Below are 14,545 nucleotides of genomic sequence, written 5' to 3'. Positions count from 1 at the left end.
ATCCATATTCTATCGATCATTCTCTGCGAACGATATAGTACTATAAGGATTCATATGACTCGGTGTCGTATCATAAAAGATCATACGAGTCGATTTACATCGTAGGAGATTTCACGAGCCAACCTACAGAGATTACAATAAATGATTATCCATATAAATGTATTAGTATATAAAGATATATGGGTAGTCTCTATCGCTCCATCCCATCGACTTCATAGATATAAAAAATTGATCCCCAAACGAGGATTAGATAAATTACATAGAAAATATTAATCCAAACATCGAAAGAATTACATCGAAAATCTTTTGACACTAACCTACGAACGAACGTAGGATATCGAAAAGATCAAACTCACCGCCGGACAAATCACAGCAGTTTGGAGGCATCTCAAAACTGCCCTCGCCTCGTCTCCGAAGGACCTTTTATGATCGAGCCACACTAGTAAATGACATTATCTGGTTGGATTGTGCGTTCTCTGAGTGTAATTGCGATGCGTCATTGTCGGGATTGTTTTCGGTGTCTGTAAGCAGACTGACACTGCTTACAGCATTTACGGCAAGCCGCTGAAGCTGCTTACGTTGCCTGCGCCAAGTACATGCACGTGGGGAGTTGCAAGTGCATGCAGAGAGATCGCAGGACCATAATGCATTTTCCAGTGTGCCTTCTTTCTTCTCTTCTCCTTTTTGGACCACCGTCAACGATCCGTAGCAAGATGATATGATATAAACAATTCGAACAAGAACAAGTCCCTTAATTCCGGGAATGAATACCGGGCTTCAAGGGGTTGGAACGAGGATCGACCCATTAAGAACGCCCTTGGCAATGTTTGCTTCTAGTTTATCCACGTACTCTTTGTACCCGAGTTAGTCATAAAAGAAAAAAATATTATTTAAAAAGACAGTAAAAATGATGTTTCTTATTTGAACAGAAAATTAAGCCCATCAGCGTACCAAGAACAGGGCAGTCGTCGACCGAGAGGAAGCGGATCCCTAAACTCCCGGGAGCTCACCATATTAGACTGTACGTGAGATCCTGTTCTCCTTTTAAAGCCATGAAGGCCTGCAGGTTTTCTCTCGCACGCTGCAGAGAAAGTGCAGCAGGGTATCAGTAGACCGACTGCCACGAAGATCGTAGCACGAACGCTTCTGCGGTGACTCTGCGCGGTAGAGAACAAAAAGCTTGAGGCAGAAAAGATAAACGAAGAGAGAGTTGTTTCGTCTTGCTTGTTGATTACGTTGCGGAAGAGAGGTGCATGAAGTGACAAGGCAGTGGTGCACAAGACACGGGAAGCACTCACCCCCTCCATCATACGTGTGACATGTGAACCGGCGATTCTTCTGGTTACAAGAGCACTGTACTGTGTTTGAAGCATACGATATGACATCTTCATGCATGTAGCATGGCACGTGGAAGATGGAGATCACACGCAACCGGTTACGTTTGCATAGTTACCAGTATTACATTCTTGCAAACGATGTCGAAAAATGGTCGGATTTGATAGGATTTCTAAACCTCATACGATCCGTCGGTGGAACTCATCCTTCTAATATAAAGAGCACAGTGTGTCATCGGTTCGTTGAGTTCCGGAAATAGAGTCGGCTCACACTCTCACTCCATTAAAGGCTTCAAAGGACATTGTCCGGCTCTGATCATATACTTAGTTTACCCTTCGTTCCCTACTAATTTCCATTAACAAGCAAAAGAGGACCGGAGCTCTTCTACACAGTTAAAACACCAGCAGCTGCAGCGGCATGTGAAGATCACAAACAAAAACAAGAGCTGAAGCCAAATTAACCAGTAACCTAAGCCCCACCACTCCAGCAGCTGTACAACAGAGTTCACCTAACACACCGGTAGCACCAGACCAAGAAGACGATGCAGATGCAGATGCAGATGCACTCAAAATTTGCAGGGACCAGCAGAAACTTTTCGGACCCGCCCGGGCATTTCAAATACTGAGGAGATCAGGTGGTGGCGGCTTCTCTGCTGCTTGCTGCTGCTCCTTGGTGGCTGCCTCACGGTCTTCTCCCTGTTTACGAGCTGGGTTCGGGAGATCCGTCAGTATCTGGACGACCTCCCTCATCGTCGGGCGTTCCACGCTCTGTTCCTCCACGCACAGCATGGCGACGTAGAAGACATGCATGACCTCGTCCAGGGGAACCGTGGGAAGCCGGGGGTCCACAATCTCGAGTACTCCTTCCTTGTTGCATCCCGTCATCCTTCTAACCCATTGCACGATGTCGATGCCCTCCCCGAACTCGCCCACCGGCTTCCTGCCTGTCACCAGCTCCAGCAGCACCACCCCGAAGCTATACACATCGCTTTTCTCGTCCACCTTCAGCGTGTATGCATATTCTGTGGTACAAGTAAGAAAGTCAACAGTGGCTCAGGTAATTAGAGGAGGAGAAAAGAAAGAACGACCCACCAGTAAGTAGTCCAATCACTGAAGCAATGTTGCTTCAGTTCTCAGAAAAGAATAGGGTATTCTACATCCCAAGGTTGATTCATAACCTGAAGCGATCGGAAAGGGCCTTTACTATCATAATGAGGCCGGGCGACCGGGTACTTGCTTGGAATGCATCATCCAATGCGAATAGAATGAGAAAGCAGAGCACGCGAACAAAAAAGCATCTGCTGAGCCTACACGAATCTATTTGAGGTTGTCTAAATGAACCTTTTCCGTGCAGGGATTCCTATCGACTCCCATAACGGGATCATCGATGGAATCCCCATGCAGGACTACAGTTTGATGCAGCGTGTCACTTTGAATCGGAGACATTCTAAGAACAGAACTCAGAAATAGTTAAGAATATTGGATGCGGTACAGGAGTTCAGAAAGTACCTGGAGCAATGTAGCCATAGGAGCCAGCGATGGCCGACATGCACTCGGAGGTACCGGAGTCCTGCAAGAACTTGGCGAGCCCGAAGTCCGCGACGTGGGCTTCGAAGTTCGAATCAAGCAGGATGTTGTTCGACTTGACATCCCGGTGCAGGATCAGCGGCGAACAGTCATGGTGAAGATAGCAGAGACCCTTCGCCGCCTCCACCGCAATCTTGTACCGGGTGTCCCAGAGCAAATGGCCACCCTTCTTACCGTGAAGGACCTCCCCGAGGCTCCCGTTGGGCATGTACTCGTAGACCAAGAGATTGGTCTCGTGGTTCGAGCAGAAACCCAGTAGCCTGACAATGTGGCGGTGCCGAATCCTTCCCAGAGTCTGTATCTCGGCCGAGAATCCATGGTCATGCGACGTGCCGTGGCTCATCGCCGGGAGCCGCTTCACAGCGACTCGTTCGCCGTTGGGCATGATGCCCTTGTACACGATGCCGGCCCCGCCTTTTCCGATGATGTTCTCCTCCTTCAGGCAGTCCAAGACGTCGTCGCAGGTGAAGTCGAGACGCTGGAATGCAGTGAGCTTCCACGCTCGGGCATCGCTTGCCTTTTTCAGAGATCGCGCTTTGATGATGGCGGCCATGGCGAAGGCAACGGAACAGATGAGGAGGCCGATAACCAACAGCAGCTTTGAGGAGGCCGGGAGTGACCCCCTTGCATGAGTGGAGCCGTCGCCATTGGTCACGGAGCTACAGGGGCCGAGGTACGGCCCGCAGAGCTCGGGATTGCCGACGAACGAGCTCGCGTTAAAGTAACTGAACTGGCCGGTACCAGGGACGAGGCCGGAGAGATTATTGTACGAGAAATCGACCGCCGTGAGGCTCTGCATCGTGGCGATGGAAGCCGGAATGCTCCCTTCGAGTTGGTTCCTTGATAAGTTCAGGTAGTTCAAGATCCGCATTCCGGCAATCTCCGGTGGGAGCTCACCGGAGAGCTCGTTCCTGCTGAGGTCCACAAAAGTTAGAAGCTTGCACCGGCTGATTTCGGGCGCTATCGGGCCAGAAAACCGGTTGCCGCTGAAATCCAACTTGGACAGCTGTTGCAGCCTCCCCATCTCGGGCGGTATACGGCCAGAGAACTGATTCTGGTTCAACAGGAGCTTCTGGAGGCCAGTAAGGTTGCCGATGGACGGTGGCAACGGCCCCGAGAGACGATTGTTGGAGAGGCTAATCTGTCCGAGGTCCGGCGAGATGGCAGCGGCGCCGGTGTCTGGGAACCCGCCAGTGAGGAGATTGTCCTGGAGCTCGAGCTGGGAGAGCTTGGGCAAGCTGAAGAGTCCATGAGGAATCGATCCGTTGAGATAGTTCTCCCCCATCCGGATCCGACCGAGTGATTCGCACCGGCCAAGGGTCTCCGGTATAGGGCCGAAGAGAAAGTTACCGAGGGCGATGAGCGTTTGCAGCTTGTTGCCGAAGCAGAGGTCCGGCGGCAGAGTCCCGGTTAGCTTGTTCGACGAGAGGTCTACGATCTGGAGCCGTCCGCTCTGGCCGAGCCGTCGGGGTATCCCACCGGTGAAGTTGTTCTCCCAGAGCTGGAGCACCTCCAGCGCCGGCAGGTCGCCGACGAATTCCGGAATCGACCCGTGGAGTTTGTTTCGGAACAGGTTAAGCAGAGTCAGGTTCTGCAAGTCGGCGAAGGAGGAGGGAATCTCGCCGGTGAGAGCGTTGTTGGAAAGATCCATGGACTTGAGGCTGCGGAGGCGGCCGAGCTCCGCCGGTAGTCTTCCGGAGAGACCGTTCACCTGGAGGAAGAGCGTGTCGAGGTTCTGGAGGTTGCCGAGCTCCGGCGGAATCTCGCCGGTGAGTCCGCAGTTGGCCATGTCGAGGCGAACGAGCTCCGGGAGGCCACCGATCTCTGGCGGGATGCCACCCTCGAAGTTGTTGAAGTAGCCCAAATAAAGCTGGCGGAGGCGGGTGAGATTGCCGAGCTCCGGCGGAATGGGGCCACCGAGCTCGTTGCCAGAGACAGCGAGGTACTCGAGGAACTCCCAGCGGCCGAACACCGGCGGGATGACGCCGGAGAAGAAGTTGCCGCCGAGATGGAGGTGGCGGAGGTTGGGGAGCTCGGAGACCTCGGCGGGGAGGGGCCCTGTGAGGTTGTTGTTGTAGATGTCGAGAACGAGGAGGTTCTTAAGGCGAACGATGGCGGAGGGGAAGGAGCCATTGAAAAGGTTGTTGGAGAGGTTGAGATGGCGGAGGTTGGAGAGGCGGGAGAGCTCAGCGGGGATGGGACCGGAGAGGGAGTTGGAGGCTGCAGAGAGGTTCAGGAGGTGGCGGAGGCGGACGACGGCCAGGGAAAGCGTGCCGGAAAGGTTGAAGCCAGTAAGGTCGAGGGAGACGACGAAGCCCCGCAGGGGGTCGCAGGCGACGCCCGGCCAGGAGCAATGGCCACCAGAGGCGGAGTTGTTCCAGGCAGAGAGAGCGTCAGAGGGGTCTGAGACGGCCGCTTTGAGCGCGAGGAGGGCGTCAGCCTCCAGCGCCTCCTCCGCCGCCGCCAATGACCCGATAGTATGGACGAGGAAGATAAGGAGGAGCTGACGGTGGCGGCGGCAGTAGAGAGACGCCATTACTCTCTCTCTCTCTGTCTCTCGCCTCTGTTGAACTCTCGGGGGAAGTGGGGAGCGTCGGGTGCAGGTTTTATGGAGGTATAAATAATATCTATTCGGGAATTGATGGGTTTTATCTAATTATTTTAAAGATCTTGTGGGGCCGTGGCATAGAAAAGGACCTGTTCTGCTCTCCGTAGCAGCAGAAGGCACGGGGAATTAGTATGGTGGGGAGGGAGGACAGAGGTAAAGAGACGAGTGGTGGTGGAAACCAGAGAGCAGGCGGTTGGTTTTGCATGCAAGAGAGCCGGCATATCGATGAGTTCCGGAGGAGGTGCCCGGGCATGAAAGTTACCATCCAAGTCAATGGAATGGAACATGTGGTGCAGTGCTGCAGGATTCTGCCGGTTTAAGTGAATCGGCACTCATGATCGATCTTACACTAAATTTGGAGAAGAGCAGAGCTTCATGATCTCAACAGCGTCAATCATTGCCATCGAGTCCGAGATAATCCAAGTGACGGTAATTTAGTTTCTTAGACTTCCACCGGCGACGATCTGTTTCCAAGACAGGAAGGACTCCATCAGCTGTCGCTCTCCGACGTTTGCAACCGCAACTGTTGCATGAGGCTGGCAACTTGAAATATGCCAACGACGAACCTCCACAGACTGCTGCTGTCAGCCTGTTTCGATGAGCCAGAATTTGTGCACAGAGGCGGTGGCCATAGCCAAGGGAATGCCGCAGCAGCCCCTCCGTCGTCTTCCACTGGCTGCTCTCCCTCGACCGCACGAGTCGTCGCCCTCAAACCCAAGTCCAAAGCCTCGATTTCCACAAAATCATATGTATACTACTTCTACCACAACATCACAGGGCTCGTGGTCTCCGGCCATCTCGCGGTCCCCCATGTACAGGATTCGACGCTATTCCTCGATACAATAGAACAGTGAAAGGCCACCCTTTCTCCCCTTGGCTTTCCCTTGTTGCATACGAACCCAACACATAGCTTTTTCTACTCTTTAGGTGCCCAGAACAAATTATCTCACGGATGATCTCAAAATGACTTATAACACATAGGGATGGGAACAGGCTAAGATCCAGATAGCTGTATACGCTAATTTTTATTTTCTGGAAGGTTGATGTATCGAATAGTCCCTGGTTTTGAGCCTGTCTTAATCACCCAAGGCTAATGCTATATCTGTGTTAATTATGCCCTTAGTTTATCTTATCTGCTTCGGTTTCTCTCCTCTGTTGCTATTAAACCTATTCTTAAATAGTTCCTAATTTTTATGTCGGCGTGGTGATTATTAAAGCTCATCAAGTGCCTGTTGGGGAGCGAGGGAGGGTTGGATTCGGGGAGAGTGTAACAGTCTCGAATGGCGATCTTCTTGTCTCCTGGTTTTTGGATGGTGCGTGGCTTATTCACACCATCCCAGAGTCTCCCTGTTTCCAACGCTTGTACACCTTCTCCTACTTCTTCTTCTTCTTCTTCTTCGTCTACAGAAATCAAACACGAACCAATTAATGGCTCAAATCATGGTGTCTCGGAACTGGGTCGATTGCTCGATGCGCTTGTCGTTTTGCCGTGATAAATAGCTCTAGGAAACACAAAGCAGAGTCGATTGCAATGCCGGATGCTGTTGATCTTCTAGTTCTGTGGGATGCAGGCCATGGTGGGTCAAATGGCGCATACCAAGGCAGGAGAAGATGGTGACTTTGGCACTGTACCCCATGGTTGGATCTGCATCTTTTTTTGATGCATCTCGATCAGGCTTTTATTGAGTTAGCAGGCTGTTGTAAGATTAAATTATAGGATCAGGAGAGGAGGCGAAAAAAAAAAGAAGAAGATGTTTGGAGGAGAACTACGATGTTCTCTGAGTGCCATCGCTGACCACACATTAAATAGCTCCAGAAGAGCCATCAATGCAGCGGCCATTAGTGTTGTATTCCATGTGAAATGGTAATGACTTGTAAGCCATTTATAGTTTTCTCTTAAAACTCCACACACTCATCGCAAGTGCATGAAAGCTGCACTTCTCATCCTGAAGAAGATGGAAACCGTAACACCTTTTTAAAGCTAGATTGAGTTAACAAGAATCCAACCAACGCCATGAAAGCTTTAGGATGGAACTGCAATGAGACAAGGGAGGAGTGAGTTGGTGAGATCGCTCAGCAGTGCACGCCATCCTCCTCACTAGCTTTCGCTGACTTCAGAAGCTTGGTGAGAACCCGATGAGCTCTGCGACGTAACTGCCTGTCCTCTCTAGCTGAGGTCGCACAGGCCCCATCTTTTAGGTCAGTTCTCCAGACCAAAGAGCTGTGAAGGCAGGCAACAAGCATGTTCGTAATGGCTTTATCTGCATCGCTTCCGGTCTGACCTCTTTCAACAGAGGAGGCATGTTTGATCTGAATCTTGTGATAGTCCGACTCTCCACCCACCCCTATAAAGAAGTGTGATGTTAGCATGGGCAAGTTTTAGGATGCCAACAGAGGAACAGACGAGCACACCGAAAAAGCAACAAAAACTATTCTTTTGATACACATTAAACTTCTCCAAACCCTAAATGATTCAACAGTCTGTCTGTCTCAGCTCGAGACTTTCCTGAACTTAAAGCTCTCAAAATAATATCTTATAATAATATAGAAAAAATAAAAAAATAATAATGTCCTTAAAATTTATTTATTTTTGCATCGTATCGTTTAACTCAGTTGGTTAGAGCATTGCGAAGGTTGCATAGATCATAAATTTGTTTTTATATTGGACTTAATTGATAAGAAACCAAAATATTCGAGGAATTAATTATTTTCTGAAACTCTAAGAAAAACTCGAGTTGCAGCTCCATTTGCAGTTCAGCATCCATGGAACGGATCGGAAGTTGCATCATCGAAAATGGAGTGGGTCTTCAACCTTAATGGGTTAATTCGAGACAAAGCCCAGCCCAATCTAGCTTTTGCAAGCGTACATGACATCTTGTTCAAAATCCATTAACCAATTGGAAGTTGGGTTGACCCAATAGCGGCCTATACACACATGATCTCATCCACAGACCCCTGTGTAGGAACTCAAAAGTCAAAACAAAGCAGCCATCTCCCTTCCCTATATTAAACCTATTTATTAAGTTAGAATGGGAAGTAATTTCCACGCATAATCCCCACACATAAGTCCATATCCCTGCAACACTCTTTAATATATGTAGCCTCTGAAGAGAAGAAGCTTCCGTTTTCCATTCCTCTTGTGAATTCTAGGAGTCGGAGGATACAGCAGATGGTTCTTATCGGAATAGCAGCTGAAGCTAAACTACCCATATAGCTCAGCCTTTTTCCTTCGTAATTACAGGGACAAAGAAAGCTTAAAAGAAGAAGAAGAGTCGCTCTCTTGGAACAGCAACGAGAGATTATGGAGTATTTTCTTCTTCACATGGACCGGCTAAGAGCTGAGTCTATGTCCTTCACGAGATCCGTCGTCGTCATCGGGAATCCCTCTTCAATCTGTATCAAAAGATACGATAAGCATAATAATCCTGTCAGGACTGCAACTTGCAGGAATGCAGAAGAAAATGGTATCGACTCGCCTGTGCAGTCACTGTTATATTGAGAGAGGAGGAAGCAAACGGCATGACGTTTGTGTTGATGACAGAGAGGTGGTGCCTCTCGATCTCGGAGAGCACCTTCACGAACAACCCCTTTCGCTTCTCGCACTGAACCCTCACGAGGATGGAGTTCCCATTCAAACTGGCCGTGATCTTGGGAAAGGCCTCATAAAAAGGACTTCCCTCGGCATCTGAGGTGTGGTCACCGGTGGAGATGTGAGTCTTCTTGACAAGGATGGTGGATTCCACAGTCCTCTCCGAAGCCTTCTCTTCTAACGTTTTCACCTTCTCTTCCAGTAGCCTGATGTAGTTGACTGCATCTCCAAGAAGAGTAGCCTTGTCGGTCTGCATGCCACACAAACAAAAGATCCGCTGAACTGCATCAGAGCTTATAGTTCTACTTCTAAGAAGAAGCAACCAATGTTGCTTTGTTTCCTTTGTGCAGTATAGCTTTTTCCTAAGTGTCCTTCCGCATTGCTAGTTTCTAATTCTTCTTCCAATCTGCATTCATGGGAATCATTTATGCAACGCATAAAATAATGCTCATGAGAAAGAAGAGTCGATATAAGTAAGGTCATCAACATAGCCACTGATATTGCAGGTTGCCTAAGAATCACAGTGTGGCAACAAGAACAAGATTCAAGAAGATGAATCAGGCAACATATACAGAGATGAAAAGAATAAGCAGCACCTTTTTTAATCCGGGGATAATCGTGGATAATGCAATAAACTGCTGGTTAAGTCTCTCTCGCCGTTTCCTCTCAGCAATGACATGATCTTGAGCGGAAGAAGGTGGTCTGCTCCCCATGCTCTTCTTCTCCTGTCTTTGGAACTCGAGAGTGTCTTCACTCCATGTCGAACCATGAGAGAACAGGCTTGTGATCTCATTCTGTGGCTCCACAACCCCTTTGCCAGAATTCATATACAGTTGCGGTGGATCATGCAACGAATCCTGATTACCAAACGAGAGAAAGTTGGGGGAGGCTTGTGGTGCCTCAACCGAGACTAGCTCGTTGGTGACAGCGGTGGTCATACGCGTCCCATATGGAATCCCCACGAGAGAGCCGCTGGCGTTGTTGTTGAACTCATTGCTCCCAGCCGAATCGAAGGGGAAGCAAGACCCCGAGGGAAGATGATGATGATGGAGCTCTTCACCAAGCGACTCCATGATTTGGTTTGCCGTGAACATGTCCAGAGAATTCATCTCAGGCTGGTAGATGAAGGAAAGATCGCTGTTTTCCTATACAGGACAGTAACCCCACACATGACCACTCAGTTGTAATTCGTACATACATATGGATTATAAGATTAATGAGGTCCTGAGAGGGTAGTACTGTCAGTACTCACTTCTTCAGGTGGCGGCCATTGGCCTGATGATTGCTCCATCTCTATGATAAAACAAAGAGATCTGCGACCGAGGACAAGCTCAAGCTGAGCAGTTGTATGACAGTCTGTTCGACGAAAGGATAACGTTTACATGATCTAAATCAAGAAGAAGAATTAAACATGCAATACGTCCGAAATCTGAAGCTCTTGTTGAGGTTAGCCAGAAATAGAGCTAAAAAATTTTGCTAGTGCCAGTGTCAACAAAAGGTAAACAGAAATCCGCCTTCGAATCTTGCTCGATCCATTCGCTATGTGTGCGAAAAAGGATACCGATCAAAAAAATTAATTGAAGGAAAAGAAAAATGTGAATACAAATAAGATGTTAGAAGAAGAAAAGGAGATGAAGTGCTGCTCGTAGGCCCCCAAAACCATCTATTTCCTTATAAGAAAGAATCGTCATCAGACGATGAGAAAACCTAGAAGGTCTAAGCTAGCCTGTGAATAGCTCTATCCTCAAAAGGGGAGAAGCCTCGCAATAAACCTGTATCGATCTCATTACAGATAACACCGAAAACAGATTTCCACGACTTGTACGACGAAGAACAACCTAGATCAGACACCGCAAGACCATGAAATCAAAGAACACGGGATACGGGAGCAGAAGGGGATGAAGGAAAACCTGTGTCTACACCTTATCGAAAAGCTCCTTGTTTCAACGATCCTAGTTGGTTCCTCCTCATCATATACTCGAAGAGCCTCCGTGTGAACATCTCGACTCTTTTCCCGGTCACTGTACTCATGAAGGCTTTGCGGTCTTCTTATACCGCCAAGCAAGTCTTCAGTCCACCCCACTATTTAGGTCGGAAGTGTACGCCACCACCCGTAACAACAATTCATCTTGAGATGACACTTGGCTTTCCGCATACAGTGGCAGCCGCTGGATGCACAGAATCGTCCACCGTCCACCATTCGATTCGACGGCCAAAAATACTTAGATATGACCTACTGCTGACTTCAGATGCCCGAGGGAGAAGACCGGTTCCTCTTCGTCATCTGTATGTTTCATACGTCTGCTTTGGATATTGCGATCTCATTGCATTCGTTTGCTAATGCGGATAGTGTCGGGTACCTCCAGATATCAAGGATCTCGGTTGTTAACTTGTTCCTGATAGCGGATCTCATATTGAAATTGCACTACTTATCTTCTGGGCATCAAAAAAAGAGAAGAAATCGGCTGACTTCACCATCATATTGAAATTGCTCTGCCGCTTCTTGTAAATGAAATGAAGTGATGATTACGTTCGATGTGAACAAACAGTGGTGTCATATTCTCCTCCACATGAAAGCTTGCCTTCATTACTGTCACAACGACCGTCGTCACGATGCCTGCCTTCGTTATTCATCATCACCGAAACGGCAACAGAGTTCACGTCTGCAAAACTCGGTTCAGCTGCCTCGGAAGAAGAGCTTCTCCACCAGCTTTCTTGCGATTACAGATAACCTTTACAATTCGGGATGGGGCCCCGTGAAGAGGAATTCTTTTATCGTTTCCAGATTAGAATAGGCGAGGGAGTTGGGACAACAGAGTAAGGGTGTGTGACATCTTAAGATCACGTTGGAATTATCATTTGCGTTTGAAAGAATCTGAACTCCACAAAGGGACAGCCGAGCGCTGAGGTTGGTGGATCACATGAACTCGGCTGTGATCTCTTGCAATCAACAAGGGGAAAAGGGAAGGCGACTGCTGTGTTGGATCTCTCTCGCTGAGCTCGGTCGGTCCCATGAAAGATGCGTGGACTCTCCTCACCCTCCCCTTCGCTTTCAGAAAAGATAAGGAGCTTGTTTTGTTGTGCAGCCGGAAAAGTATAATGGTGAAACACGTGGGAAAAAGGGGTTGTCCCATGTGCCAACCATTTGACAGCTACTTCTCTGGAAACAAGCGCCTTGGTTTCAGCTATTATTACCACCACCAAACCATGACGGCCATCTCGGGGCACTTCAAATCTACCTTATGCAAGTCAAACATACATTACTCTTTAATGGACAAGTCGGAATACTAGTTAGAATGAGTTTTATCATCTCGGAATCCCTTTTGCCTCTCATCGACGATCATCACCACGCATCGTAACACTCCTCCTGACCTAATCGATCGGGATTCGTTCCTAAAATTGAATCGACAATCGTCTCATAGTTAGACCCATCTATGAAATGAAAAGAAGTTAATTCGAAAAAGATAGATGAAACGACTCCCTCATATTCTGCTCCAACCTCAAGAGGGTTCGTATCGAAAAACTCCCAATATAAATTTTCGTTTGTTGGACGGACATCCCGCGTGGTCAAAGATTTTTCGTCCAAAGTCTGTAGTAATTCCATCTATTCATCGGGCTTCCCCAACCGGATTGGTCCGTAAGAAGCGCAAAGAATAAGAGCATTGAAAAGAGTTGGGAGTAGGCCATTCAACTAACACGTGAAGAATATGAGGTGAATCTGGGTGGGGACGAAGATAGATAGCTTTCGAGAGATGTCACTTTCGTGTAATCGAAACAAGCAAATCCTCAAGGAGAAAGGTAGACTTGGTGAAGAACCAATGTTGTACACACACAGTAGCCTGTTAATTGTCAACCAAGAAGACAAGTAAATGAGAAACAGCGGTTGACTATAGATATAAAGACGAAGACGGTATGTTATAAACTAGTAAACAAGCCATGTGTTTATGCATCACACGGTAAGGATTCTTCTGATGGAATCGTCCTCCGACGACTTGACGCACTATATGTTCTCTGGTCACGCCTTGTTTGGTAAAAGCACACGTTGTTTGGTGGCTGGCAGATATATGGAAAGTCTATCCATCATGATATTATCACACACTAAGAACACTTATATGATCGATACCTTATCGTGACCAACACCTCATTATGATGTGAATTATATATATGTATAAAAAAGGTTCTCAAGTACTTGTTCGCTTTTCCAACACACTTATGCTCGTGTAGATTCGACATTAAACTGAATCATTCAAATTCAAATAACTTAATCATGTGAGAGAGGTTTTCTCGGAGACATCTTTTTAAGTATTTTTGCAGGTTTCCATTTGGACTTTTGTTCGCCTAACACCGCATCACTCGTGATGCATAAAAAAAAAAAAAAAAAAAAAATCTTGATTGATTCCGAATTAACATCCACATCATCGAACAATCAAAATCTAAATTAATAATTTTAAAAATATAATGATATTATGAAAAGATGAAATGAATACCACTTTTAGGTAGACTCTCTTGATCCCAATAAACAGATAAGGATTAATGTCCTAAAGTGTGGCAATTATATGAAAACTTATTTCCAAATATTATCTTATATCGCTTCCACCAAACTCTCACCTCTGATAGATGAATTTGGAAGTAAAACATTTGACACTAAAAGGATATTCGAGCACCATGCAAGGCTCAATAAATAAATAGAAACACAGCAACTCAGTCGAGACAAATAAGCATAATTATAAAATAAGTTTCCCCAGGGAGAAGACCGGCATTTGCGTGCTGTTTGCCAAAACTTTATGGCGGCTCCTCTAAGACTTGACGGGGTTTGATCATACGTTAAAATAAGATGAGAGGTAAGCGTACGAGTCACAAGTTGTCGAGTTATTTATAGAGCCCAGTTGTGCCCTAACTCTAGGCTAACAGATCCATGAGTTGCTGCAATAACGAAGCATGCAACCGATGGTCCTGTCCTCATGTCATTGGCAATAATTAATTAGCTTGCAGGAGTCTCAAGTCGAGACCATGTGTAATCAATCTTAAAGAACGCAAATAAAACTTGCTACAATCATGACAAAAGTTCTTAGGAAGCATTGGCTTAGACTCGTGAGTTGATTCAATTAATAATATTAACTACGTGGAGTCGAACACAATAAAACCATATCCATGAAGGAGAAATAGAATGCTGGAACTCAATCGAATGCATCGTAACGGAGCAGCGCAAACCAAGTAGCCAAGGCTTAGGTTGTGCGTTGTTTGTCAAAGAAACAAGACCATGTTGACATGCCCATTCCAACATGATGTGCAGTTATACAATCTAGGAGAAGGGTTCAACAACTAACATGGAAGTGCATAGAACGTGAAGGATCTATGATATTGATGCCAGGTGGTGGCAAACCTTCCCCGAGGCTTCAGAGTTGTCCATCCGTGCAATGCTTGCTA

At 47.3% G+C, this 14,545-nt stretch overlaps 2 protein-coding genes across 4 annotated transcripts; both read right to left on the bottom strand.

Moving 5' to 3' along the window:
* Nucleotides 1–1,655: 1,655 nt before the first annotated feature.
* LOC135635677 (leucine-rich repeat receptor-like serine/threonine-protein kinase BAM1) lies at nt 1,656–5,499 on the bottom strand. Its single transcript, XM_065146924.1, has 2 exons — nt 2,844–5,499; nt 1,656–2,356 (listed from the first exon to the last, which is right to left on the bottom strand). Exons 1-2 carry the CDS (start codon nt 5,455–5,457, stop codon nt 1,950–1,952), a joined length of 3,021 nt encoding a protein of 1,006 aa, XP_065002996.1. The 5' UTR covers nt 5,458–5,499; the 3' UTR covers nt 1,656–1,949.
* A 3,135-nt stretch (nt 5,500–8,634) lies between these two features.
* LOC135634930 (transcription factor bHLH18-like) lies at nt 8,635–11,135 on the bottom strand. 3 transcript variants are annotated; one of them, XM_065145684.1, is made up of 5 exons: nt 11,029–11,135; nt 10,371–10,474; nt 9,715–10,263; nt 9,006–9,368; nt 8,635–8,922 (listed from the first exon to the last, which is right to left on the bottom strand). In XM_065145684.1, the coding sequence occupies exons 2-5, from the start codon at nt 10,407–10,409 to the stop codon at nt 8,848–8,850; spliced, it is 1,026 nt and encodes a 341-aa protein (XP_065001756.1). In that variant the 5' UTR covers nt 10,410–10,474; nt 11,029–11,135; the 3' UTR covers nt 8,635–8,847. The 3 variants fall into 3 exon arrangements, with proteins under 3 accessions (XP_065001756.1, XP_065001757.1, XP_065001755.1); XM_065145685.1 differs by having other exon boundaries at nt 11,041–11,118; XM_065145683.1 differs by having other exon boundaries at nt 10,371–11,074.
* Nucleotides 11,136–14,545: the final 3,410 nt, after the last annotated feature.

This window comes from Musa acuminata, chromosome BXJ3-4 (assembly GCF_036884655.1).
Source record: "Musa acuminata AAA Group cultivar baxijiao chromosome BXJ3-4, Cavendish_Baxijiao_AAA, whole genome shotgun sequence".
In the NCBI taxonomy this organism is placed as follows: Eukaryota; Viridiplantae; Streptophyta; class Magnoliopsida; order Zingiberales; family Musaceae; genus Musa; species Musa acuminata.
The sequence above is the reverse complement of the archived record's forward strand: the minus strand, read 5'-3'. Positions and strand labels throughout refer to the sequence as shown.